Source organism: Rhea americana, unplaced genomic scaffold (genome assembly GCF_003343005.1).
Source record: "Rhea americana isolate MKP2758 unplaced genomic scaffold, rheAme1 scaffold_28, whole genome shotgun sequence".
Lineage (NCBI taxonomy): Eukaryota > Metazoa > Chordata > Aves > Rheiformes > Rheidae > Rhea > Rhea americana.
Genome location: NW_028186401.1, coordinates 5390557 through 5417170, shown reverse-complemented (window position 1 = coordinate 5417170; position 26614 = coordinate 5390557). Strand labels below are relative to the sequence as shown.

The following is a 26614-nucleotide window of genomic DNA, read 5'->3' as shown; positions in this document are numbered from 1 at the left end:
GAAGAGGTTCTGCATGTTGCTGTAGCTTAAGTGTTAGTGCTGCTCATGGTTTACTCTCGTTGGAGTTTGATTTGTCCATTTACCTCCCACTGTAGTCATCTCTGTCACCCTGGTGTCTGGGTACTTCATCATCTATATCCAGGTTTCCAGACTACCATCAAACCAAGGGCTTAAGGATGCTGACTGTGATGGAAATCTGAAATGCAGAATCTGCAGGATCACTGAACTCTTTCTTTTCTCTTCTAACTCTCAGGGCTAGTTGAAATAGGAGGCAGTAACTGGTAAATTAGACACATGAAATGAGCCCCATGCAAATTCCCAGTTTGTGTTCATGTGRTTGAAAAGGTGTCTTTCACTCCACACTGCCTCAGGTATCAGCTCTATATATTCCACCTTGGATTTGGAAGTTGAGTTGGAGTCTTTCTGCCTTGGCCTTGTCATCAGCAAGCGTGACTCTGCAACAGGAGTGTAAAAGATAGGTGAAGAGTCACTGAGTCTGTCACTGCCATTCAAATGAAAACTCGTCCTGGCTTTTCCAGGCTCTGTCACAGGAGCCAATGCAGAAGTGACCCACTACGACACAGTAGATTGATGTATATAAGAAAAGGGAATTAATCTTGTTGCCTTTTCCTCTCCCCTCTATCCTGATAGCTGTGCTGGGTCTGCAAGGTTTGTCACATCTGTTCCTCTTCTAACTCAAACACAGTTAGTTTGCTAAGAGACACATGGGAATAGATACAGGGAGGGAGAAGTTGCTGTTTTTAGACAGTCATTTTTCTGACTGAATGCATGTTAAGCACAGATTAAGTGCACTATCCTCCAAAAGGTTCAGAGGAGGTTAGGTAAGATCTCGTAACAGATCTAGAGCCCCAGCCCTTCTGCCTTGAGTCTTCTAGGGAAAAGAAAAGCTCTCTGCTCTGGAGGCAGTTTGTAAAGGTGAGTGCAGAGCCTCAAACTTACTCTCTTTCTAACACTCTTTACTTCACTGAATTGAAGCCATAAGGCATTTCCAGTCAGYAGGAGGTCAGGCATTTTATCCATTTGTTGTTCAGAACAAGAATGGGGTAAGAATTTCGAGCGTGATCTCTGGGAGTTAAGTCTTGATGGAGAAGAAACAAGGGTGGAGAATCTAGCTAACATTCCTTCATCTGTATCACATAGCATCATCGTGATTCTGAAATAAGGAYTGTGAGATGTTTCATTTAAAACAGCAACTACTTCAGTGTTCTGCAGTCACATTCTTCCTGTAGATACAGCATGGCCCTGAATGAATTTCTATCATGCTGTCATGTCTGGTTACTTTCCTGTYGGGTCTTGCTGTGTTTCTTGCTTAGGTTCTTCCTTTGAATTGTCTTATTGGCTTTCTTTTATAAGTTAATGGTACAAGGAGGAGGTTTAAAAAAGAAGGAGAGAGAGAGTGGTGCTTACAGGAAGACAGTTGGCACACACCTTGTCAGCAGGGCTGACCGCAACGCTGCCAAGGCAGGTTATCACACCAAAGCCTGCCTAAAACAAACAAACACCAGCTGCTTATCAGACAGGGCTCAGCTTTCTCTAGAAGGAGATAAGCAGATTTATGCAGACGAACCTCCCAGGTGCCCTTGCAGTCCAGCATCTTTCACAGGCCTTCCATATGAGTTACAGTCAGGGCAGACGAGCAAAGAGTAGATGCAAGGTTAGCACAATAACACAGCCGTTCGCACAGTGCCAGGGTGGTTTGTCATTGCTTTATGTGTAAGGCCTAGGTTTAATAGTAATATAAGATTAATCGTAGTGCTGATCCCATTGTAAATGGAAGAATTTGATGTAAACATCAGTATTTTAAACCTATAGCATGTGAAAAAAGCGATTTATTATAACTCATTTATTATTCCATTTGGGCCTAAAATACTACAAAGCAAAATCTATGGCCGTTCTAGTTTGATAGAAACTGCGATCAGCAAAAGTGCTTTCCTGACTCTCCATTAAGATTGTCCAGTTGCTGTCAAACTGCTTAATTTCATGAACTTTTTTTTTTTTTATAACTATCCAACTTTACTTTAAATCCCATGGTGCTACATCAGTTCACTACCTCAAAAAGATTGTTTCTCCCTCTGTTCAACTCCCAACTACTCCTACTACAATATCTCCTTAAATTCTTCATATACATTTTCCCTGAAGCTTCCCAGGTGACCCTAACAAATTGCTTCAAAATTGGGGTCTCAGAGGCTTTTTTTTTTCAATAGTGTAGACATAATATTGGGATACTGGGACCTCCTGAACATGAAGGTACACAATCTGGACCTCAGCTTTTAGAAATGTGTAATTATTTATTAAGATACTGTTGRGAGGGAGTGAGAGAAGGAGCTGAAAATCTCAGGCAAGGCCCCAGGCAGTTCAGAAAAAGAGGTTTGCTTCATTTCTTGTGATGTTATGACTTACTCATCTGAAGTGTAAATAATGTTAAACACTAGCATCATTATTTTGAGACAGTTTCCTTTTTAACTTTATCTGAAATCGGATGGGGCAATAGGATCTCAGTGCTACATTTCTGTTTTTTTAAAGTGCCTTTGGGCTGCTCGTAACACAAGATCATTTCCTAGCAGCTTTCTTGACTGTTGCTAATCAGCAGACCAAGCATTGAAATACAGACGTTTATTAATACAACAAATCCTAGATACTACACTGATGACTGCTATAGAAATGCTTGCTAAGAGAAAGAGGAAAAAATATTTTTCCTTTACTATTAAGAAAATTGATGCCATTTGAGCTTTTCTTAGATTATGACTTTCCTCACCCAAGTGCCTCACTTAACATTTCAATATATGATATTTCAGATTTCTCAGGGTACTCCTTAAGCACTCAGCTAAACCAGGCAGAGAAGGCAAAGTCCACAGGTGATTTGTTCTCCCTGACTGTCATTGTAGGTTTAAAACCAAAGTCATTTTGGATGTGCCCACCATCATGTGCCTTAATGTTACTAATATTATTAATATTAGTAACTAACAGTTTTCAGCCTATTGAACAATTAATGAAAAGGTCAACGAGGATTCTCTACAGAGGCATTGTTCATTACAAGGCCCATTGCTTATGCAATCTTGTAGCATCCATCTTCCCAAACAAGCAAAAGGGCTGGAGATAGCAGCTTCCAAACCTACCTGTGAGCTTCTAATTAGAAAGCGTAATTGTATGAAAGCCATTAGGATGTTACTCTCCCAATCCATTGGCATTTTGATGAGTTGAGTAGTACCTGCTATACTAGTACTGAGCTGCAAAGCAGCTCTGCAGAGAGGATCCTAGGGGTCCTGGTGGACAACACTATTGTTGTAAAGCATTTACTCTCTTGGGTTGATGTGGATGCCACCTGCATCAAGCCTGAGTGATAGGAGCTGGTTGCAGATTGTAATCACCATTAGTGATGTTTCTCTGCAGCCAGTCTGAAGCCCTGTGTCAGTCAGCTGCTGCCTTCTGCATCCATAATACCCCAAGGAAAATGCATCTGAACAGAGGTGAGCATATCTGTATGGCTCTTGTGGCACATGGAAGGGTTGGAAAAGATTCAAAAGCAGCTCAGTTAATAAGAAAATGGTGAAGATACTGATGCTCCAGAGTGGGAATGAGAAGAGTCTAATGCCTCTGCTCGTGAAGACCTCTAATGCATCAGCTTTTGCTCATCTGGCCCTAGACAGGAGTGCTTAGCTCGCACTGCCCTGCCGCGACCATCAGCCTCAAGCTGGGGGGTAGTCTGTGCTACTACAATCCCCAAGGGAGGCAGTTGGCTCCTATGAAGGAACAGTTTACAAAGATGATATTTGGGGTACCACATCTCCAGATACTGCTATGGTGGCTGTACACCTTTATCTGCCTCTGAAGCTTCTTCCAGGCATGAAGAAATGCTTGTTCGTGTTGCAGAGGAGCTGTGTGTCGGCTGTGATGTTAGAAAGGTGCTTAGAGCTTCACCAAGAAGTAGCTGTGCCCTAGTGTTGTTCCCCAACACTGGGACTTTCCAACCTCTTCCTGTGATCAGAGGCATTCCTGCATTTGTAGAAATCCTGGTAGTCACTTATCTACCCTTGCAGCTGCCTAATACCTGGGTAGGTGTAACCATTATGAATGACACCATTAGCTGATACGTGAACATCTGGAGCAGATCAATCTTCAGAGACCTCTGTATATTTGTTAAATTAATAGCTATTGCTCTTTTGAGTCTTCTTGAAACCTCATCTGCTATTCTCTATCAGTACTTGCTATCCTAAGCATCAGTGGAAAGGATTGTTGAAACTAATGGGACGAGTTTGTTCATTGTGCCAGTGACTCTATCCTGGGATGATGAGTTTTCTAAGAGAACATTCTCACAAGAGATGGCTGCAGGACTGAGGTCTTGTTGCAAGGCTGTGCTCAGCATATCCAAACAGCTTCTGCCAGGGCCCTGAGCTGCAGTTGGGTCAGTGGTTCTCCTCCTGGGACAGCCTTTCTGGTTCTGACTTGTCAGGGCTCAGCCTCAGAAATCTGCCTGAAATTGAGTTTAAACTGATCCCAACCAAAATGCAAAACTCGGCAGAACCTTCTAATGTTACTTGGCCTAGTAGTAAAAATGTATGATCTTTGCAATGACCCTTAGGAGACAAATTATTTCCAGAATCATTCCAAAGAGATTCAGGTCCTCAGGGCAGATTTTTCCCCAAAGGTTCCTCTCCCTGAGGACAAGCTTGCTGTAACTTTGTAATAAAAACCCGATATTTCTCAAGTACTTTCCTCACAGCTGTTTTGCATAAGACTAGTTCCATCCCAGCGATGGCTGAGCTCCATGGGTGGGTATAAAGATCTCCATAGATATTTTTGCAAGGCAATTTCAGGTCYGTTGCAGCTTGCTAGAAAATTGAATTAGTTGTTTTCCATTCCCTGGATTAACCCTGATTCATTCTTCCCTCAACGCTCTCCTTCTTCCTCTCCTCCCTCCAACAGATGTCCAGCATATTAAGAGGAGAGACATCGTTTTGAAGAGGGAGCTGGGAGAAGGTGCCTTTGGGAAGGTGTTCTTGGCAGAGTGTTACAACCTCAGCCCCACCAACGACAAAATGCTGGTGGCAGTGAAGGTAAATCTCAAGGGCAAATGGAAGACAGTACAGCAGGGGCTGGACGGCAAAGCAAAGCTGCACAAACCTATGTGGGAAAGGGAGGCAGAGGAGGGCTGGGGGTCGGGGTAGAGATTTATCTGGTGCTGGAAATCGTGGTAAATCCACTTAGTCACACAAATGTTCAGTGTTTCACTTCAAGGTCATCTATTCTCGCCAATGCCAAAGCCTCTCTTCCTGCTGATGAAGCCAGGAGGCAGGGAGGAAAAGTCGATCTGGAAGTTTTAAGCTCCCATGCAGCTGCAGACGTGAAGCATGGAATTCACCTTTCCTCTGCAAGGGCCTGAGGCTCTTCTCTTTTGGGCTTTTAAGTCTTCGTGGAATATGCAGAAGCTGAAACAAAAAGGCCTCAGCTAAAACAAATGCTTAAAAGCTAGATGTCACAARCTTGTTTTTTGGGATCAATTTGCTGGACTAGCTTTGCTGCAGGACGGGTAAAGTGACCCTTCCAGCTTGGCTTGGCTTAGTTCTGCTCCTGCTGGCATGGTCATAGATTGCTGCTGTCTCAGCGATTTTGAGCCAACTCAGGCTCAACCTGGACTGTGCTGTGCTCCTTGCATCTTTACGAGAGTCTTTGTGTCAGTCGTGACACATCAAAATGGCTCTGGGTGGAGGGTGTCATTCAGCGCAGAAGCGTGCTCTGCTGTCAAGTGGCACCAACTGGCAGACACTCATAATCGAATCTCCTGCGGTTAATTGCTACCTCCTAACTCTTTGGGAGAAGATCTGCATTTGAACCAATGATCTGCAGGGGAAAGGCTCCAGTGCTTTTTCCAGGATGCTGGAGGCATCCAGTTACTTCAGCGTTATTTCAGTCATCAGCAGTTTGAGCCTTTTTTTAGCTCATTTTCCCCCTTATGCTCCGGCCATGAACTGCAAGATGGCACCTTTCACCTCTGAGAATGGTTAAAGCTAAAGTAACACAGCTACACATATGATTAATCGCCTGATTATATGGCTGCTGCCTGCCTATCACTGTCAGCCATCCCTTGTGCTATCCCGTCTCTGAGGTCTCTCCCGAGTTTCATCTGCATGTGGGCAGAAACAGTAGCCGAACTTGTTTCTGTTAATTGCTACTATAAGCTTACATCTCCAGAGTGCCTTTCATCCTGCAAGATCATACAGATCCCACTTCGGAGCAGGGCCTTGAAATCTGGCTTTCTTCCAGCTCTGGGGAAAAAAAAAACAACAAAACTTCTAATTTGGRCAATGTTATTAGTCTCAGGGAAGAAGAAGAAAAAAGAGGCTTTACATATTAAGTTGAGATTTGGCTGCATTTTCTGAAGATCTTATGTTTCCGACTGGGGCTGAGAACTACCTCCGCAGTCATTACAGCTCTGGGCAGCAGGAGGATGTGCTGGTTAGGGGCAGCAGAGTTCAGAAAGGAGAATTTGTCCCTCCTGTGCGCTCAAGAACTTCCTCCCAGGGCWAGGACGAGGGCAAAGAAAGTAGCTGTGTTACTCATTCAGCTAAACAGACAGAGATTTGCACTTTCTCTAGAGATTGCAGCCTCRCAGATGAGCTCAGTCCTGATGTGATGGCATGCACAATCTTCCTGTTTTATTCAACTTGCTTCTAAAAACATCCTAGGAAATGCGCAAGAACAATATTCATCAGAGTGTTGAGGTCACAGAGTCAAGTATTTGAGTGCTAGTGGGGCTGGTATTCAGGGTATGTTCTCTGAACATGTATTTTTTTCATTGCTTTGTGGACTGCTGCACTGTGATGATCACTCTTGTGTCTGAGTGCTCCCTAATGTGAGTGTGTTTATTTTCACAACCTCCTAGTGAGGTACTGGGGTTGTATGAGCCCCTTTTTGCAGAGAGCAGATGGAGGCTCAGAGAAACTGAGCTGAAGTATCCACTAATCTGGAGTACACAGTTACTGACCTGCCTTTCCAGAGCATCATACAGCATATGTGAAACTCGTGTCAACCCCAGTTGTCACAATAAATGCTCAGCGCTTCTGCAAAGTTGAGCGCAGATSCTGGGCGAGTGAGGAACTCCCTATTACTGATCAGAAGAACAGACAATTAGTGGCAATAGCTGCAACCTGCAGATATTCAATGACTTACCYGATGTCAGGTAGGAACCGTGTGATGGAGGCACAAATACAGTCCACCCAAAACCTTCCTAGTGGAAGCATTTCAGTGGTTTTCTTTTGACGTAAAGAAATTTTCTGATCCTGGTTTTCTTTCTGTTCCACCACTTCCAACTCTTGTGTTTCCCTTCCTTCTAAAGGCTTGGCTGTGCAACCCTAGTRATGCTTTTTCATATCCTCTTTTTTTATTTTTGCATGATATCTACAAAGTAATAGTGCTAACACCTTGTAGAAAAGACAATGTATGAAGGAAATCTAAACTCACCGCAACTTGAAATATACCTACAACTATAGCAAAAAGGGGGGAAGGGGGAAAGAAGGATGAAGGAGCTGTTTTCCTGAGGGGAAAAAGGGGTAGCATCAACACTATGAAGATATTAAATGATTAAAAGTAATTGGTTGCCTGAGATAAGGATGGATGCTTTGCCATCTGTACAGTGTAACTATCATCTATCTAAATATCTCTAGTCAAGCTATCCCAGAGGACATAGAATTAAGATAAAATTATGCCATGTACCTCACAGGTTGGAGGCAGAAAAAGGAGAAGAGGGAATGTCCTAAGGCTTGGGTGAAAACCTCTCAGATCTGTTCTGAGGGGAAAAGCAGCTAGGGCTGGCTACTTGACTGTGTCCAGCCCTGAACGCAGCAGAACCTTAGACGAGGCAGAAGCACATTAGTTTTGTGCTTGAGCCCTTTCCTCACAATGCAGCTTTCTGATGCTTAACATCCTTTTTTGTACATAAATTAGAGCCAGCCCCTGCTTACACTGCCTCTCCTRTCACCACCAGGAGATTGTAGGCTTGAGAAAAGGTGAATTAGTGAATAAACAACGGGAGAGCTGCCTGGCATCTCCCCATACTGAGGGATAAACAGAGTGTACAAAACAAAGAGTTGACTTGAATTTGGAGGTAAATAGAACAAAGTTACCTTGACTCCTTTCTGACCACTGTTGGTGCACAGTTCAAGCCAGCACTGGTAAAGTAGTCCTGGCCACACAGGCCATAGCACATGCCAAGGGGCARTGGAGGATGAAGGGAGTACAATGGAAACTAGCTGATTCAAAACCAGAATAACCTCGTCCTTTCCTTAAGCATTTGTCAAAACCGTGCTGATTCTCATGACTGTCGCATCTTGTCAGACATTTTGGACTTCAACTTTTTTACTAGATGCTCACAGAAGAGCCCTGCCTTGGTATCCTCTGATGACAACACACTATTTTCAAGCTTTCTCTCCTGTGCAATCAGACAATAATGCATAAAGAAGCCAGCATTCCACCCCACCCCACCACTCCGGACAGCCCTGCTAACTCACAAGGGGCACCCCGAGTAGTGTCTTCATAGCTGCCCTGCAATACCAGGCCCATGCACTCCACTTGGAACCTGCAAGCTACCCTGCAATGGCAAACTGGTGTGCCTAAATGTGGAAGATGAGATATTCTCAATAAGGATACTGATTTCAGCGTCAATCTGTCAGGGAAGCTGTTATAAACAGCAGGGAATAAAAACATGATTTTAAAAATTATGAGAAGAGACTTGACAGTGTCCTTCTTCAGAGGCAGTTTGAAAAATCCTCACAATAACTGCACAGCCAGGCAAATCCATCTTCTGAATAAAGGCAGTATAGTCAGCTTTTTCAAAATGAAAGACAGATAGCAAGGACTGACTGGCTCAGGAATTTAATAATAATGAGATATGAAGCCATTCACCCCTCGGTCACCAGTACAAATCCTATCCAAGCTGGGAATAATTGGAAGCTATTACCCTCAGAAGAATGTTTGCTGCTGGCTGGGAAATGAGCTGGGGAACTGGTTGTCACTGCTGGGCTGGTAACTRTGTGTAGGGAACACTGAGGTGGTACCATCAGCGTCTGCTGCCAGCCCTCCTGGTGWCATTGGGCTGGCAGCAGTGGTTCATCTCCTCCTCCTTCCCCATCAGCTCTGCAGTGTCCTGAGGCTCACAGAAAAGGCCCTGATGAGCAAAAGCCTCTTGGTGGCTACCCCTTGGGGCAGTGTCTCAGCTGTGTTTGGCAGGGTCATGTGAGGGGGCACTTCTGAGCCAACTGAAAGCACTCAGCCATGCTACCATGTGCAGAGCCTGGGCTAGCAGCCTGCCTCCCAGCACTGCCCTCTTCTTTGTGCTTTGAGTCTGCTTGTAGCTGAACACGTCGAGGTCAGGAGATGAAACAATCTAGCCTTCTTCATTCTAGCTTTGCCCCCATCTGAGCCATCCTCTATGTGTCTGTGTCTTCTTTCAGGCACTGAAAGACCCCACCTTGGCAGCCCGTAAGGATTTCCAGAGGGAAGCAGAGCTGCTCACCAACCTGCAGCATGAGCACATTGTCAAGTTTTATGGTGTCTGTGGTGATGGCGACCCGCTCATCATGGTCTTTGAATACATGAAGCATGGAGACCTGAATAAGTTCCTGAGGTAAGGAACTCCATGAGAGACATGATGTAGCTAGCTCTACAACCTTGATGTGGCTTGTTATAAATCTGCTRTGCTCCTGGGACACTGCTGCCTCTTGGATGCTGGTGGGCTGGGTAACAAGAGCTGGTTGTTCCAAAAGCAGCTTGTAGAAGATGGTGGTCCTCATCATCAAGTCTTTTAGAAAGATGGTAGAGAGGAATCTCATGAAGTTCAATGTGTATAGCGCAGAGTGCTGCTCCTAGGGAGGAATAACCCCRTACACTAGTACTGGGTGGGGACTGACCTGCTGCAAAGCTGCTCTGCAGAGAAGGTACTAAGGATTCTGGTGGACAGCAAATTGACAATGAGCCAGCAATGTGCCCTGGTGGTAAAGAAGGCCAATGGTGTGTTGGGTGGCATTAGGCAGAGCATTGCCAGCAGGTAAGAGGGGTGATCCTTGTCCTCTACTCAGCCCTGGTGAGACCACATCTGGAGTACTGTGTCCAGTTCTGGGCTCCTCAATATAAGAGAGACGTGGAGCTACCGGAGTGAGTCCAGCAAAAGTCTCCTRGGATGATTAAGGGACTGGAGCATCTCTCATGAGGAAAGTCTGAGACAGCTGGGACAGTTTAGCCTGGAGAAGACTGAGGAGGGATCTTGTCAATGTGTACATATATCTGAAGGAAGAGTGAAAAGATGAGGCCAGACTCCTTTCAGTGGTGCCCAGTGACAGGAAGAGAGGCAATGGACATACAGTGAAACACAGAAAGTTCTGTCTGAACAGGAGAAAAATCTCTTTTACTGTGAGGGTGAGTGAGCATGGGAACAGGTTGCCCAGAGTTGGTGGAGTCTSTGTCCTCGGAGATATTCAAAAGCTATCTGGACAGAGTCCTGGGCAACATGCTCTCAGTGACTCTCCTTGAGCAGGGAGGCTGGACTAGATGATCTTTAAAGGACCCTTCCAACCTCAACAATTCTGTGACAAGATTTGATGCTTAGTCCTGTCTTCCACATTTCTTCTTCAGCAATCCCAGAAACCATCCTAGTAAGCCAAGAGATACAGACTTGTCTTTTCCCACCCCAGCAAGTTTGAAACAGCAGGAAGTGTGGATGTAATCTGCATCCATATCTGATGGAGATAGAAAGATGATAAACCCATACTCTACCTGCTTCTGATGGAAGAATGTCACTAGCCATCAGTCCCCATCTCACTCGGTTCCCAGTTCAGTAGCATCAGAGGCAAAATACTCCCTAGAGAAACTTTCTGCAGTTCTTGATCTGGCTGATATCCTAGGTGTTTAATGATGTCTAGTCCTCATATTCAGAAAAAAGTTGAGAAATTTTGGAGGGGCCTCCTGGGTCCATCACTGGGCCTTTGTTCCCTGAGCCTTTTTGGACAGAGATCCTGATGGAAGTACAATATATCCTAATCCACAACACCAAGCTACTCAGGAAGTTAGGCCTGACAAAGTGCTGTAATTGCCTTCACTACCTTTAAGAGAGATGTAAATTGCTAGATTCCCACCTCCCATCACCCTGTAACCATTTTGTAAACATAAGGCCAATCATTTGTGCACCTGAATCTGCTAGCAGTGAGGGGCAGGGAGCAACTGTGGGAGGATRTTTGTTCTCTGGAGCATCATCTGTTCTCCCATGATACAGAAATTATGCTTTGAGATCTGCATACAAGTGGAGTTGTACTTACCTCTTGAAACAATTAGTAGTGTTATTTCTCAGTATTTAGAAAATTGGGCCCTTGATATTTTCTGTTTTGACTGCTAAGTGCGAACATGATTGCATTAGGAACAAGAACATGCAGTCTAGATCTGGGGCTGAGATACACTCTCTGATTATTATCCCACCATCACAGTCAATTTCTGATCAGGAAAAGCAAACTCATTTCCAGAGTTTTTCATTTTTAAGCAGTCACCTATACCATAAAAACAATGGGGAAGAGATCCCAGCAGTCTGGCCAAGTGGTGCCAAACTGTCTACAGCTCCTTTGGAGCACTCACAAGGCAGTGGCTGAGCTGGAAACATATCCACATTGGTTTTCCTCCCTCATTTTGGCATGGTTGTGTATGATTTCCCAGTTCAGTCCCTCTCTCATGCTCTGAATTGATGAGATCATTGAGAAGCCAGGAAGAGTGAAGGCTGTCACTGTATTAGCCTTGCACAGCTCTTTCTCAGTCACGTTCAAAGGAGAACAACCTTGGTTACCCTGCATTTCCCTGTTGTGTTACTCTGTCTCACAAGGGACCCAGCAACCTTCTAGCAGCAACTGACTGAACTTTGCCTACCAGCATGTAGCTTTGTATTTGACTGAAACAGTTTTTGCTCRGATTGGAGTTGCAGTATTACAGACAGTATTTCAGCCTCGTGGTTGAAGGAAAACAATSAAAAGAAGACCATGGGAGACTGCATTCCTGAAGTTCTTCAGAAGAGCAGAAAACTGAAACATCTTTTTTCCTGGCAGAAGTAGCAGCTTTTCCTGGCAGAAGTAGCTTTATTCTTCTTAGAGTAGGTAGATATTACAGATGAAGCATAGCCTCTTTCACTGCTCTAATTGACCTTCCCCCCCGCAAAAAAAAGAATAGTCCAAAGTAGGCTCTCTGACTGTCTCAGTGGGATATCTTGTGTGCACTGTCAACATCTAATGTAATTGCTTCACATAGATGCAGCTCTTAAGACTGCCACTGTGGTGGAGCCATGCATCACCCACTCTTCCACATCACAGCCCTGCCCTGAGACATAGCCATGTCTCAGAGAGGAASGTCTGTGTCCTGGGAGGCCAGGACTGGTCCTGGTGACACTGGAGAGGAAGACTCTCTTTCTTGTTACCTTTGGTCATCATGAAGGAAGATAAACTTTCCAGAAGCACAGTTACTGAAATTACAACCTCACATCTTTCAGCTGCATTTAACTGCCAGCTTTTCCCCTTTATGCAGCTATGTAGTAAGTAGCCAAAAGCTCCCATCTCTGCATGTTGATACGTGATAGGCAGTGAAATCCATTCATGTCCCAAAGGAAGCTAGCTYTGGGGACAAGGGAGCTTATACCCAGCAAATAAGGACTCAAAATGCTAAAGGAAGAAGAGTCTTAGGCTTTGTTTGTCAAATCAGCGCTCTGCTATCCTCACAGCAGAGCTGGTCAGAAACTCTGGGGAACAGAGGTTACAACGAGGTCAGAGAGGACCAATGATGTGGTAGGAGTTTCTAGCCTTGGGTAGCTAACCGTGGGTAATGGTTTTTATTGCAACATGATTCATCCAGCCCATCAGCTGGAGACGGTTAGCTCCCAGGCACCAGAGGCCAGGGGTGCTGGAAGTCTGTCAGACAGTCAAATGAGCTTGTCTAAGCTTAACGGCACCTCTCAGTGGAAATTGGAAAAGCAGTAAAATGGAAGATGCTCACTTTAGACTCCTAGAGAAAAGCACCATAAATAAATTCCCCTAGGTGTTGTGATGCCTTCCTGGGCTTCCCAAAGAAAACACTGGCCTGTAAAGGTAACCACAGTGGCATGGGAAGACACTATGATCAACGCCTACCAGCTGGGCTAGAGATGTGTTGAGATGGGCTTCATGGATCTCCCAGCACTCCTACCTGTAAGACTAGTGGTGGTGCAGCAGTGTAGYTTGCTATCAGCACTGAGAGGGCATGTGCAGCTACAGTGACCTAGCCTGTAGATGAGGGATAGTGAAATGACAGCTTATTCTGTCAGATCCTGCCTTGAAGTACAGACCTCACTCTGTGGGGAACATGGCATCCCTAGAGCTGGTGTAGGCAGGACCTAGAGGCTGTGCCAGGCTCTGTTCTGGCAGGCCCCTGAGCACACAAACTGCCGCTCTGGAGGTCTGTAGTGTTCAGGTGACCTCCGTCCCTCTCAACTTACTGAATACTGCTATCACGTCCTCTCTTTTCTTCTAACGCTGTTTTTCAGTGTTTTTTGTCACAGCAGCACCAACTTTGGTTTAAAGATATTTGCACTTTGCTATTATAAACCCTCTTTGCAGTCTACAGCAAAGTTGTCCTCATTTGCTGTTAACTCAAAAAGGGAAAAGGTTTAGTTTGACAAATTGCATAATTCTAAGGTTTTTTGCGTCAGTCCTTCGAGTGGAGTTCTGCTTTCAGTAGCCCTACAGTTTTGTACTGTCTTGGGACAGAAGGAGGAATTTCAGCAGAGAGAAAGTGCAGGTCTGAGGGGTGATTTTCTAATCCATGTCAACAAAAGCCTTCATCATTCTATAAAAGAAAAAGTTCTTTGGCAGACATCCATCCAATCTTGCTGTCTCTCTGTAAAGCTGAATTAGACAGCTGCAAGAAGAGATGGCCAGACCTTTCTTATATTACCTGCAGCCTTTTTGATGCAACTAATTGCACTAGTATCTTTTGTTAATCTCGTAAACATGCTGATACTTCTTTCTTCTGGACCATACCCTTGTGAGGTAGTGAAGGGGAAGGAGGGAGGAAGATATATGTACAAAGAATCAATGAAATAAAAGTATTAGTTGATCATTTCTTAAACTTATCCTATTGCCTTCAGATAAAGATTTCTTTGGTGGCAACTATTATATTTTGAATAGGTGGCAGTAGTGAGTTAGTAATATGCCCTTCACTTCCAGCCAGCTCTACACTAGGATTACTTACTCTTGATGACAACAAGTATTAGCTGCAGCTAAACAGGCTCTATTTGCAAAGCATGACCAGTACAAGCTGTCCAGCACAGTTTTGAAAGGACTTGTTTGTCCTACTTTTCTATTTTTAGCTAATTTGCTCAGTCCTTTGACAGTCAGTTGCCCCTACTGTCAATATCTGTGGTCACCAACAGGCAATTTTCTGGGGTAAATCATAGCATGGGCTGTTTAAATAAGACATCAAGTAGTCATCTTTGCATATGCTCTTCTGCAGCTCCTCCTTGCATGTAGCAGTTCTTCCACAATCCCCACCCACCTCAGGGGATTCCCTTGGCATCCCCAGCCCTGCAGCTAGTTTCTCCCCACCAGCTCATCCCACACTCACTGCAGCATTACTCATTTGTGGCTCCTGAAACATGCCTARCTCCTCAGCACCCATTTCTAGAGTTTATCTCATCTTTCAGCTGTCTTCCTGTTATGAGGAGGGGAGCTTCAGAACCATATTCCCTGTGGTAGGGCAGGAGGAGGTGGTTGAAGGCAGGAGTATATGAAAACCTGTATCAGTTGAACCCCAAATGCCTGGATGCTAATCCATTTGCATGCCCTCAAGCCCAACAGAGTAATTAAGGAACAGAGACAAAGGAAAAAAAAAACAGTTTTGATCTTGTTGTGGRTTGTTTAGTCCCATGTCAAGAAGCAGGTAAAGTGCTGTACATGCAATTTCAATTTGCAAGCTCTCTGCAGGGTTACTGCTGATGATGGGGRTGAAATGCCAAGAATCATTTCAAAAAGAACAGTTTGAAAGCCTCAGAGTAAAAGCCATGCTGTATCTTAGTCACAAGGAGGAAGGTCACAGCAAATCTCTTGCTTTTCCCTAAGTATGAGGGCTTTTGTTATTCCACCTTCACACAGGCTACCACAGGGTGAGATCCACTGGAGAAGGGACATCACAGAGGGAGCAYAGCAAAGGCAGGCTTGGTACACAGTATGGGAGGGGATTAAAAGGGGGGCAGGACAGGAATGAGGCTGACCTTAAGTCCCGCATTTACAGTACACTTGGTTCAGCAAAACATTTCCCTTTATTGCCTGGGATGTTCTCTGCATTTATTGACATCCAGGTCTAACCTCTGCAGGCCTCTGCTCCTGCCTTCACAGTTTACAGTAGCTGTGTTATCTCTGAGATAGCTTAGGATATAAAATGTGTTTTCCAGAGGAGAAGCTGTCAGTGTTGTTCTGAAACCTTTTCTGTGATATCTAGTTATATTGGTGTCAGTTGGGAGGAGGATATTTGGTRGAATGGGGTTTGGTCAAAATATAAGAGGCTGTGTGGGGATTAAGAAGGAGACTAGGCAACAAGGATATGATGGCTGTGGAAGAAAAAGGGGTGATATCTCCACCTTTGGAAAGGTTTGCTAGGTGTCAGAGTTAATTGGAGTGAACGTGTAAATACCTGGAAGCTGATTAGTTTTGAATAGGTCTTACAACTGTGAGAAGAATGGCCATAGTGCATCAAGTCAATGGTCCCGCTATCCCAGGAGTCTRTCTCCATCTGTGGCCATAAGAAGTTGCTTGGAGAAGTGTAAGGATAGGAGAAGGATGTAGGACACCTCATAGAATGATGTAGGGATTCACCCATCAAATATTCTCCCAAGCTCCTGTTCTTTTAAGTTTTCCATTTTTCTTTCCACTGGAGCTGTGTATACATCTTCACCAAGCAGAAAGTTGGGGGTTAATCCCCACCAGAGCAGGAACAGAGACCGTGTGGGATTCCTATCTCCTGGTCACTTTGGAGAYCCAACTCTATGCTTTTTGCTTCTTCCTCCCTATAGGGCACATGGCCCAGATGCTATGATCCTCGTGGATGGGCAGCCTCGACAAGCCAAAGGGGAGCTAGGGCTATCCCAGATGCTCCACATCGCTAGCCAGATCGCCTCTGGAATGGTGTACCTTGCCTCCCAGCACTTTGTCCATAGAGACCTSGCAACAAGGAACTGCTTAGTTGGAGCCAACCTGCTGGTGAAGATTGGAGACTTTGGGATGTCAAGAGATGTCTACAGCACTGATTACTACAGGGTAAGGCAGCTCCAGCAGCAGTTTGATGCTCAGAGCAAAGAGAGATTAGGAAATATTACAGTAAATCAATCGGAGCTCTGAGCTCACCCACTTAATTATTCCTTCACTGAAACATGCACATGGATGTCCACCAGCCAACTGGTGTGTGCCTGATTCCTGAACCATTGTCCTCGTTCCTTTACAATCTTAGRCATACATACAATTCAGACATCCATGCAGCTGCCTACACACAGAGCTGTCTCTGATAATCCAGCACACAGTTACACTTTGGATCAGCTCTGAAGTCACTCCTTTTTTACATTCTTTTAATTTTTTCTCTTTTTTTGAAGATTTCATAAATTAAAGGTACTCCAAAGAGGGTGACAAAGATGATTAAAAGACTACAGGCTGTGACCTCTGGTGTTAGATTAAAGAAACTTAATACAGGGGCCTAGAGAAAAGGCAACTGAAAGACTGACTGATAAGTGCATAAAATATGGAAGAGGAAATAATAGGCAATTCAGGCTTGACTTCAAAACACTTTTTTCCAGCAGGGACATCATTTAGACAATGGAATAATTTGCCAGAGGTAGGTTGCTGAGGGCCTGTCATTAAAGAAGTTCAGGAAGTGACTGGATAAAAATGCCTGAGTTTAGTGCAGAGGCTAATCCTGCACTAGTCTCTGGGGACTGACTCGATGAGTCAGGAATGCTTTTCCAGTCATATCTTCTATGATTTATGCTCACACTTTCCCCTTGCCTTGCACATTCCCTTTGTGCCAATCTGCACTGCCATATCCGCCTGGGATGGCAGTATCCCCAGGGGGAAAATGTTTCTCATCCTTCTTCAGCTGTGGGAAAAGCTATGATGTGTAAAGCTTTTAAAGGACACTGGAGGAAGGATTTGTCATTGGGCCATCCAGTACCAGTGAAGGTCTTTTCAGGCTGAGGAGAAGAGATTCCTTGTCTGGTGCCTGGTTTAAGGCTAGTTTATTTCTAGTTACAACATGGCTGTTTTTGACTTTGAGGCTGATTTTTGTCAGCTCCCTAAAARAGATTGACTTATGATCTTGTTAAAGGCTTCTTTTATGTACTGGCTTGCTAGACAGATACCAAGCAGAGTTACTGCACTAGGGAGGAGAAAACATGTGATCAAGTTTCTGCTAAGTCAAAACCACCTTTCCAAGTCCAGGACATTGGCTTGACACTAAGCTTAATTACCAACCAGGGAACAGACCTTCACTGTGCAAGAAAGAACAAAAGCTTGGGAAGTTTGGAAAAGGTCTTGGGAAAGGGAGGTACACAGGGAAGAGAGGTGGCCAAGGTAGCATCACTGCAGAAACTTCAGTAAGCAGCAAATAGGGAAAAGCAGAGCCAAGAGGAGGATGAGAAGCCAACCCATATGATTACCCATGCTCTGGCCTGACTCCTTTCCTTCACACCAATGTTAGAATTAAAGTCAACCATAGTCAGTATCACGATGTTTGAGAAAATCCCAGCAGAGGTTGTGTACCTGAAGCACCAAGAGCTTTCTCTGCAATGAGAGAGGTCCCCCAAGAAATGAGAATTGCAAAGATCTTCCTAGACCAATGTACCATATCGGGGTTTTTTTGCCTTCTCCGTAATAGTGTSTCATAGACCTCATCTTTTCTATGCAAAATGCTTGGTTGGGAACTGTTCCATACTCTCATGTGCAGTGTCATATGGCTTTTTTATTGGACTTTTTTTCTGCTCATGTGACTTGTCGTGCATGACCAACGCAGTAACTAGTTATCACCTGTTTACCAGAAGGAGAGCTGAACTTCAGACCAGATCAGCCTTAGAGAGACACTTTTGTTCTTAGGCGATTTTCTCTTCTCTATTTTTACTGACTTTTGTTGCTTTTGAAATTTTTGATCAGAAAGTCCATGCTTTGCATGCACATAGACCTTTTCTCTGGCTTAAGGGGGGTCCTAGCAAACTAAAGTGATTTTGATTACCCATATTCATGCTAATGGCTTGAGGGACAGAAGATTTAAATGAGTTGCACAAGGCCAAAGTAGGATTCAGTGACAGAGCTGGGAAGCCCACCCATGCCATATTTCCCCAAAGCTGAGAGCAGAACTGCAGGAACCAAATGTCCTTCATCCCTCCTTCAGCCACAGCCTAGCCACATTCCTTCCAGAGCATGAGAAGAACTCAGATACTTAATTTCTCAGTCTCTTGTAATCTCTACCTTGAGGGATGTGTTTACCAGAGAGCACATGGAGTCTCTCACATTAGTCAAGCTTCTGGTGTATTCTCAGTTAYGTGACAGTCTCTGGCCTTCCCCACCTGCCTCCCCCTACCCATATTATGGCTGCATCCAGCTATTATGTCTGTGCAATTATCCTCCGCTCTCCCTCCGCTCTAGTACAGCTGCTCTCCCTGCAGGCAGGAGCATGAGCCATGCTATCTCTGAACTGGGAAAGCTCTTTGGTTTCTACGTGGCCACTTGCACTTCTGAGTTCCCTACAAGCACTCATAGCTAACCCTCTAAACACAAACTCAGATATGACACTAGCAGAGCCACATGGGACTCATGTGAATCGACTGTGTTAGACTTGACTATACTATAGTATGAAGAGGCATTCAATTCCTCTTGCAAGTGTGGATAAGAGAAACAATTTGGCTTAACAGCAATTGTACATTCATATTCTGAGTCTRTCTTCCTTGCAATTTTAATTCCTGACATCCCTTGCATGAAAACTGGTTTGTCAAGGCTTCTGAGACAGTCCTTTCAAGTGCATGTCCCCATCACAAAATTCACCAAGATGCTCTGAATGATTGTGATACTGGTACAGAGAGAAACCAAGATGAGTCCAAGCGTGAGAACYAAACTGCTCCTGGGATTCCCCTGTGGAAGGTGGAGATGTGGCTTAAGAGAAGAATTTTGAAACTCTTTGGTACTGCCCCTTGTCACATCTACAACCTGTCTGGTAAAACTCCCCAGATTTGATTCTCAGTGTTTTTGCACAACACCTTTCCATCATCAGTACAGTCTGCCATGCCCAGCAGTAGGACCTGGAGCAAAGTTCTGATTCAAGTGATTTCTATACAAAATTGCTTGTGTGTCCAGGCTGCAGCCTTGGGAGAATACTATAATTTATCATTTTCTGGGAATACAGTGAAGGATTCTACCTGAAAGCTGACACAAAGTGACAGGTCTGGAGCTTTCTGTAGGCAGATGTTTACTTTAGTCTGCTGTGTCCCTGTGTTTGCTCCTGCCCAGGCCCAGTTTGCAAAGATAACTGGGCATGTGGATATGTGAGCGTGTTCCAGGCTGAGGATTAACTCCTAGGCATTGCTTTTCTTTCCCATTTTTAATCTTTTAAAACAAAGAAAAAACACCATCTGGCTCCTGCATTTGTGGGATGTAAAAATGCTTTAAAAGGTGAACTGCTTAATTTCCTGTTACACATTCGGATACAGAAAACAAACATTTGTGTAACAAAAGCAGCAGACAGAATAGTTTTGCTTCTCTGCAAGGCTCTTAGTGTTCAGGCTGAAGACAGATGCTTCCCTTTCCACGTGCAGCATAGAGGCATCCCATTAACTGTTGTCTGTAAACTTTCTTTCAACACGATGGAGAGGAGATGGTTATGGAGGTGATAGGTTGGGCTCCCAAGGTGAAATTGCATCTGATTAGAAAGCAGAGAAAGGAGGTGGGACTAGAAAGGAAGGGAGAAGTATCCTACTGTCTGGGTGAAGAGAAAAGGCCGGGATGCTGAAGGAATAGTTCTGCAACACATTGCTTTAATTTGTCATGTAATCTTTCATTTGGGTCTCTGTAGAAAGGCAGGATGGATTGGAGAGAAAAGGCTTGGGCAGATTGTTCTTCCTTGCTTTTTCTTTCAAAAATGTGTAAGCAGACTCTTTTTTAGGAATGACTCAGGACTGTGACAGCAGGCGGTGGGATGCTGCAGGTCAGGTACTTTGTGCCTTTAGCAAAACTGAGTGTCAAGTCCGGGCCTGCAGCGTCAGGTGCACGGTGCATGCCCAGAGCTGCCTGGGACGCCAGGGATGTCACGTCAGGGCAGGGGGGGTCGTCCAGAGCAGGAGCATCATCAGCGCTAGGCTGAGGACCTGCAGGGCTTTTTCTTACCCGGCAGACCAGGGTATGACATTCCCTCAGAGCCCGGCTGCAGCTCAGAGTTTATCTGTGCTGCAGTATAAGTCCAGATCATTTTCCTTTTTCCCCTCAAATGAAAAATCCAGGCCCAAAACAAAATTATGTGGCAGTTGCTCAGGACTGTTGGAGTTGCTAATTATGGAGTAAGCTACAGAAGAGGCAATATTTCTTCATCTTTAGTAGAAAGCACAGTCTTACTTCCTAGCTGACAGTCTTTAATTTTGCAGGTTATGTGCTAACACGGGTGGGACATCAGCAGTGAAGTCTTAGGTCCAGTAGGGGAAGGATTTATACAGACTTTAACTTTCATTCAGATATTCCTCTCTCCAAGGGGCCTATGTCCTACCCTTCTGGCATCCTGCCTCAAATCCTGTGCTTGAAACCTCTAGGGAATTTAAATGCATACTTTTACAGAGGTCTCTCCTGAGCATAGTCCGGGTTACGGATCATCACACAGATGACACCCACTTGTCAAAAAAGTTACACAAGGGATTTGCAAAGGGTTCTGAAAATACATTTCTATTTCTGGCAATACAGAGCCAAACATAGTAATAAAAAATGCTTTCAACTTCTGTATCCTTAGCACTCTGGAGTGTTCTTTGGATTGTGGAGAGACAAGGTTTGCAGGAAGAAGTAATAGCTTTTGTTATAACATCTGAAATTTTTTGGAGGGGGGAAAAAGCAGGAATTTTAGACACACAAGCCCTMTCTGAGCTTTTTATTTTCAGTGATATCAGTTGGTTTAGTAAAAGATTAATATCTCTTCTTATGAACCTTGGCTCTCACATCCATAGACCATCAGAGACAGAACAACATTTCTGCCATGACTTTGGCCTTGAATTAGAGTTCTTTAAAAAGATGTGTCCTCCTCTGAAGCCTGAARCCTGTCTTTCTCTTGCTAACATTTTTTACTTCTCTTTCTTTACAATGGCTAAATAAAACCTCATATTCTTTATAATTTTCAATATCCACTGTCAGGTTACCTCCTGATGGCCATCTGCCTCCTGATGACACTCTCCCATCTAGATCATCTCCAGCTTTATTTCTTCTCCCATAGAGTTAAAAATTGTTTTATTTTTCCTGGGCTACTATCAGCTATTTTTCCAGTGAAGCTTCCATGTGAGTAATCGATCACCAAGGCTTCATAGTTGCCTGGGTCATGCTCCTTTGGAGACTCATTCAGCATGGTAGATAAGACTTAATAGAGAAGCCTTACATTGAAAACAGAGTTGATAGTCTGACCTAGACTCCTCCAGACAAAGGCAGGTTCCTAAACCTCGCTGAAGGCAGGCCCAGACGTCGCCAAAAAATTCTGTACAGTGGTTTAGCTGTAGTCTACCCACCAGCATTTTTTGTGCATCTTTTCCATGGCTTCTTAATGCCTATATATATCCTTCAGCCATACAATACCTGTTTTCCTGCTTCTGCTGCTCTGTTTGTTGCTTTGTTTTCCATCCCATACGGCATGTTTACAGCATGAGAGGTCATTCCTAGCAGAATGAAATCACTGCCCAGCTCTCTTAGTGGCTAACTCGCTCCCCAGAAATGTCGATAGTGCAAGCTCTCTCAAGCAGTCCCTGAGGAGGAGAAAGCTGACTCCTTTCAAGCACCTTGCTGTCCATCCAGAAATGAGCCCTGAAAATGAAACCTTTCTCCCAGGCAGTTGGGAAGGTTTCACATCTATAAATTTATGTTCTACTGATGAAAGGACCAAGAAGTGAAAAGTACTTTAATTTTCTCCTGTGCCAGCTAGGATCCTGGAGAACATGCCCTGCTTTGTCGTATCTAAATGAGTAAGGGCATGAAAGTCTCATGGTACCTTAGAGATGTTACCTGGAGACTCCTAGTGCTGACACAGATGGGCCAACCAGGTAAAGTAGTCCTACAGTTTTGCTATGAATAGGAGCCTGCATCTACTGTTGAAGTTATTATATGGCATTCTCAGCATCTTTTTATTTCTCACCCTAGACCCTAATTTGATATTTCTTTCTTTGTTTTCATTGCTCATCCTTCCGTGTGAGCCCTAGCTGCCCTGCAAGGTGTGGGTGGCTCACAGCACCATGCCTCACTACCGCCCTTACTGGCAGTTTGGAGGCAAAAGAGCAAAGTTGYCCTGAACTTGTGATAGGGCCATAAACTGGGCAGGTGAGGGAAGTGCTCAGGTGTGGTTATGTGTGGTAGGTCTTTCCATGCTATTCCGGTGTATTCTGTGCGTAGGAAAAGTTGGTGTAATTTTAAACATGTTGGTCTTTGATATTGCGATGGATCTGATAAAACCTCTGGAAATTGAATTTGCAACATGGTTTCTTATCTCCTGAAAGGCAGATATAACAGCATCATCTTGTCTTTTAATCAGATATTTTTCCTTACCCCTTCCCCACTTCTCCACTGAAGGAAAAAAAAATGTTGAAGAGTCTTTACTCCAACCCCTTCCTCCTTCTGAAACATTAAGAGCCCTTCACACAAAGCAGCTCAAGTGCAGAGCAATTAATTGGCGAGATTAGGTTGTGTTGCGTTTCTGGCATTTTCTCAGAAACGGTAATTGCCCTAATTCCTCACCCTGCCAAGCACTTCACCTGCAGCCTCCCCCCTCTTTTCCCAGTGTCTACCTGTCCTTCTCATGCTTGGGTTGCTGTTGTCATGCTCTTGCCATTTATTTCATTTCAGTAATGAGAGAGATGTGGCTGGTGAAGATCTCTCACAATCTAGTGACATGTTTGAAACACAGAAACAAAAGAGCAGTTTGTTTTAGGCAAATGAAAACGCCTTGCTGTGGTACTTGACCTCCACGCTCTCCTCTTCTCAGCATACATCGCCACAGTATTGACAGTCATTTGGCTATTTTTTTTTCTTAATACAGTCTGAAGGTTCACTTTGATTTTTCATTCAAAGTTCAGTGCAGTTCCCAGAAGTTTTAGTTGAGGTGTTTGCTTTCTCCCAGCAGCCCAACTGCCCTCCAGAGACCTAGGGAAGTTCAAAGACTTTCAATTTAGCTTCTTGCTATTTTTTAACTCCTGAGCTTCTATTTGTAAAGGTCACAGATGTAGCCAAATAGGGAGGATTTATTTATTGGGCAGCATGTCCTGACCTAGAAACCTGCTGATATTTGTGCCAGGTTCAGATCAAACAGAGGAGCTACTGTGGGTAGTAAACTGATGGAGTTCCTTGTCACACAAGACTGTAAGTGCCAGCAGTTGAAAAAGGTGGAAAAAGTGATAGAACAGAGTTGTGGAAGAAATATAATCCATTATAGGATATGAAAATGAAAAACCCTCATCTGTTTCAGGAAATCCCTGTGCCGTTGATTACTGGGGACTGGAAGACCATTGCAGAGCATACTGCCATGGGCCAGATCTGCTCTTATACTCACCCCTAAGCTTTTCCTGTTGAGGTCTGGCCCCAGCCTGGCTGAACCTTTGGTTGTTCATACAAGCTGCCTAGCCTGATCCCTGCACCCTGGGGAGCTGGGAAAGGCTACTGTGAATAACCATCCAATTTTGGACCCAGGCGGTTGGAGCCCAAGAAGTCAGAGGTTCAGCTGAGTTCAGAGATCTGGGATTGTTTCTCCATGTAGCCAAGCTCACCCAAGCCTGTTCACCTCTGCTGTGATAACCTGAGACAGCAAGTTTTCTGCTGAGGTTTCTGGAGCCTTTTTCTTCAGTGCATTTCCCTTTCAATAAAACTGAACGAAGAAGGGCAGGATTATTTTCCATTCTCTGCTTTTTCTGGGGGCAGCAAATGGATTTAGAGAGGCAAAGGAAAGTACTTGTGATCTGTACCTAACCTTGAATTTTTTCCCCCTCTAAMTGTGAAACTGTTTTTACTCTTGTTCCAATTTATCTTGTCCAGCAGCAGTCCTTAAGTGAATATCCACCTGCTAGAGGCAGCTTGCATGCAGTGTCCTCCATTCTTTCCTCTTCCCCCCTCTGGATATACTATTAGCCTAAAAGCTATGAGATACATAGAGCACAGTGGCTAGTTTCAAATCAGAGAGACTCTCCTGTGACTCTCCTCTGCGACATCATCAAAACCAAGAAAGGATTTTGCATGGGGCAGGCCAGAGGAGCAGATGGTTCCTGGATGTTACTAAAGTGGCCTGATTAAAAGTGTAGGTAGAACAAAAGAAGGTGGAGAACCATATGCCAGTGAGCTTCAGTAATCAAGCCCCAGATGCATGAGAAACAGCGTGTGTGTTTCTGAGCATGAGAAAAGGAACTGTTCACAGTCTTGAAGAAGCACTACCACTTGAAACTGAGGAAGAGTTGGAGGTGTAAACCTTCTCCAGGTTGTGAGACCCACATCCTCACCATGTCCTGAAGCTGGCTGCCTCCTCCTACCTTTTCACAGGAGAGCAGTCCTGGCACTCACTGCTGAGGAGGCAGCTGTGAGATCACTCATCAGTCAGGGAAGACGGGGAACAGTCACAAACTTTGCAGGGAGAACTGGTGGCAGAGAACTTACAAGCTCGCTCGATGGCAGTGACTTGGCTTGCCTTTTTTTTTTTTTTTTTTTTTTTTTTCTTAATGTGTGGAGAGGAGTAGTGGCTTTTTAAGTGATAGATTTGAAGATTTTCCTAAGTGTGAAAGGCTTTGCTTGAAGACAAGCTGAAGCCCTCACTAGGAAATTTAACATCCAACATCTTGTCTTTCTTAATTAAGACACCTACGTGGAAAGAAACCATTTCTTCTCTTTTTTTCCCCCCTCCTGATTGCTGCTTGGTCAGAATTCTTGCTGGCTTTCCCCTTCTCACCCTCCTCCCCCATTCCACAGKCTCTTTCACAGACACAGAGAGCCCCTTCTCCAAGGCAGCTGGATAGAAAAAGCCCCCATTTGCAAGCAGCTGTCTTTAATAAACAGGCTGTTTAGGGCTAGGCTGTCAAAGAGAGCATGTTCAATGTACAATCAAGGGGCAACGATGCACAAAATTACACACACGCAGAAATAGGAATCCTTCCTTGGTGTGTGTTGAGATTTGAACGCTTAAGTGATTCCACTTCTCTCTTCCCCATCCAATTATGGGGGCAACATATGATAAGATTGCAAAATGAATTAATGATGGAAAATTTTATACTGCCTAATCAATATTATTCTGCTYAGTACAAGGCATGCGCGCCCCACCCCGCTCTACCCCAATTTGTATTCTCCTTTGCATTTTGATAACACAAGTTCACCTTCTCACTATTTGGGATGTGATGACCAAGAGGAAAAACAGCAGCATATCTCTTGAAAATGTTCTTAGTTACAGAGTTTCTTCCCTGCATTAAGGAGATGTAATACAGGGAGCGTCATAAGCCTTGCCAAACCCATAATTCAGGGTTTGAAGAGGCACCCTGTGGAGATCAAAAAGACCTTTTCTCTGTTTCAGTCCTATGGCCTTACAAAAATGGCCAACAACCTTATAAACAGACACTGGATGATAATTTTTCTGAGCATCATGAAGGCAAGATGCCAGATTTTATGGGCCAGTAGACTGATCCAATATAGCAAATCCTGTGTTCCACTGTGGATTCTGAGACCAAATTATCAATTAATGTGAAGCATTAAAAAAATCCAAATCCYTTTTAGTTCCCTGCATTCATTAGTGACAAGATACAATATCTATAACTCAAATGCCTCACCAACATCCCCTGGCAGCAAGGCAGAAACTCCATTCCCACTTTTTCCAATACATACAAGKAAAACATATGAGATCAGTGTTTTTACAGTCAGATTCGTCTGCCTCTTTGTATTTATTTAGATGGAGGAATAAATCAGGTTTGGGTTACTCTCTGGGTTAGTTATCTGGTTTTGGAATAAATGCATGGTAATAGAACTGACAAAGGAAGATGTTTCAGCTCTATGTTTGAGGTAGAATTTGTTTTGTTCTGCACTATATTATATTGACGGTTTTTCCATTGCTGACAACYTCATCTGCTCTGCTTCTTTCCAGTGCCCATACCTCTGCCACAGCTGGCTTTAGGATGCGGCTTTTTGTGGTAGATCTTTCTTTTCTTTTTCCCCTAACAGTAACATTGTAATGCAGTGGCAATTTAAGCAAGCAWCATGAAACAATTTTGTAAGCCTTACCCCCAACCAGTTCAAGTTTTTAGGAAGGGAGCAAAGCATTTGGGAGGCTAGTCAGGCTTTCGTAGGGCAGTTCCTTGGACAGAACAAGCCATCAG

At 44.2% G+C, this 26614-nt stretch overlaps 1 protein-coding gene across 2 annotated transcripts in view; it reads left to right on the top strand.

Annotated features, from left to right (window-relative positions):
- Positions 1-26614, top strand: part of NTRK3 (neurotrophic receptor tyrosine kinase 3) — a 231953-nt gene that overhangs the window by 182941 nt on the left and 22398 nt on the right. For both annotated transcript variants that reach the window (XM_085308663.1, XM_085308662.1), the window contains exons 13-15: positions 4945-5075; positions 9468-9640; positions 16082-16325. In XM_085308663.1, the coding sequence (XP_085164789.1) occupies positions 4945-5075; positions 9468-9640; positions 16082-16325 (548 nt within the window). The remainder of the gene's footprint in view (positions 1-4944; positions 5076-9467; positions 9641-16081; positions 16326-26614) is intronic.